Raw genomic sequence first — 1,758 nt, 5'->3', positions numbered from 1 at the left:
GGATGGGATGGGATGGGATGGGATGGGATGGGATGGGATGGGATGGATGGGATGGGATGTGATGGATGGGATTGGATGGGATGGGATGGGATGGAGGTGGAATGGGATGGATGTGATGTATGGGGTGGGGACAGAGCGGCCCCATAGGGTCCCTGTGGTCCCAGCTGTGCCGTCCCACAGGTGCCCATGATCAGCGGGCGCGGGCTGGGCCACACTGGGGGCACCCTGGACAAACTGGAGGCCATCCCTGGGTTCTGTGTCACCCAGAGCCCGGAGCAGGTGGGGACAGCAATGGGGGGCTATTGGGATGCTGTAGGGTGCCATAGGAGTCCTTGGAGGCCCTGGGGTTCCATAGTGTGCTATAACGATCCATAGAGTGCCATAAAGATCCATAGGGTGCCATAGGGATCCATAGGGTGCCATAGAGATCTATAGGATGCTATAACAATCCATAGAGTGCCATAAGGATCCATAGGGTGCCATAGGGATCCATAGGGTGCCATAAGGATCTATAGGGTGCTCTAACAATCCATAGGGTGCCATAAGAACCCATAGGGTGTCATATGGATCCATAGGGAGCCATAAGGATCCATAGGGTGCCACAGGGGTCTATAGGGTGCCATAGGGACCCATAGGGTGCCATAGGGATCTATAGGGTGCCATAAGAACCCATAGGGTGCCATAGGAATATATAGAGTGCCATAGGGATCCATAGTGAGCCATAAGAACCCATAGGGTGCCATAAGGATCTATAGGGTGCTATAACAATCCATAGGGTGCCATAAGAATCCATAGGGTGCCAAAAGGATCCATAGGGTGCCATAGGGATCTGCAGGGTGCCATAAGAACCCATAGGGTGCTATAATGATCCAGAGTGCCATAAGAACCCATAGGGTGCCATAGGGGTCTGTAGAGTGCCATAGGGATCCATAGGGATCTATAGGGTGCCATAGGGATCTATAGGATGCTAAAACAATCCATAGGGTGCCATAAGAACCCATAGGGATCCGTAGGGTGCCATAGGGATCTGTAGAGTGCCATAGGGATCCATAGGGATCTATAGGGTGCTAAAACAATCCATAGGGTGCCATAAGAACTCATAGGGATCTGTAGGGTGCCATAGGGATCTGTAGGGTGCCATAGGGATCCATAGGGATCTATAGGGTGCTAAAACAATCCATAGGGTGCCATAAGAACCCATAGGGATCCGTAGGGTGCCATAAGAACCCATAGGGATCCGTAGGGTGCCATAGGGGTCTGCAGGGGGGGGGTGTCGTGGGTTCTATTGGGGCCGTGGGTTCTATTGGGGTCTATTGGGGTCTGTTGGGTTCTATCGGGGTCTGTTCTGGCGCTCCGCCCCCCAGATGCGGCGCATCGTGGGCTCCGTGGGCTGCTGCATCGTGGGTCAGAGCGCCGAGCTGGTCCCTGCGGACCGGGCGCTGTACGGGCTGCGTGACGTCACCGCCACCATCGACAGCGTCCCGCTCATCACCGGTAACGGGGGGACGGGCACGGGACCCCCCCCCACATCCCGGCGGGGCCGCGGGGCTTCACGGCGCCGCCCCCGCAGCGTCCATCCTCAGCAAGAAGGCGGCGGAGCGAGTCACGGCGCTGCTGCTCGACGTCAAGTTCGGGAGCGCCGCGTTGTGCCCCGACGTGGACAGTGCGACCGAGCTGGCACGGAGCCTCGTGAGACCCCCCCCATCATACCACCCCCTGACCACATCACCCCATAGCCCCCCACAGCCCCCCCTTCCC

At 57.5% G+C, this 1,758-nt stretch overlaps 1 protein-coding gene across 1 annotated transcript in view; it reads left to right on the top strand.

The window, feature by feature from the left end:
• The window catches only part of TYMP (thymidine phosphorylase), a 10,898-nt gene that overhangs the window by 2,062 nt on the left and 7,078 nt on the right, over positions 1 to 1,758 (top strand). Inside the window, exons 3-5 of the mRNA XM_015850486.2 lie at positions 181 to 279; positions 1,365 to 1,494; positions 1,571 to 1,735. Of these exons, the coding sequence (XP_015705972.1) occupies positions 181 to 279; positions 1,365 to 1,494; positions 1,571 to 1,735 (394 nt within the window). The remainder of the gene's footprint in view (positions 1 to 180; positions 280 to 1,364; positions 1,495 to 1,570; positions 1,736 to 1,758) is intronic.

The sequence above is a fragment of the Coturnix japonica genome, unplaced genomic scaffold, assembly GCF_001577835.2.
Source record: "Coturnix japonica isolate 7356 unplaced genomic scaffold, Coturnix japonica 2.1 chrUnrandom475, whole genome shotgun sequence".
Lineage (NCBI taxonomy): Eukaryota > Metazoa > Chordata > Aves > Galliformes > Phasianidae > Coturnix > Coturnix japonica.
Note: the sequence above shows the minus strand (reverse complement) of the source record. Positions and strands in the feature narration are given on the sequence as shown.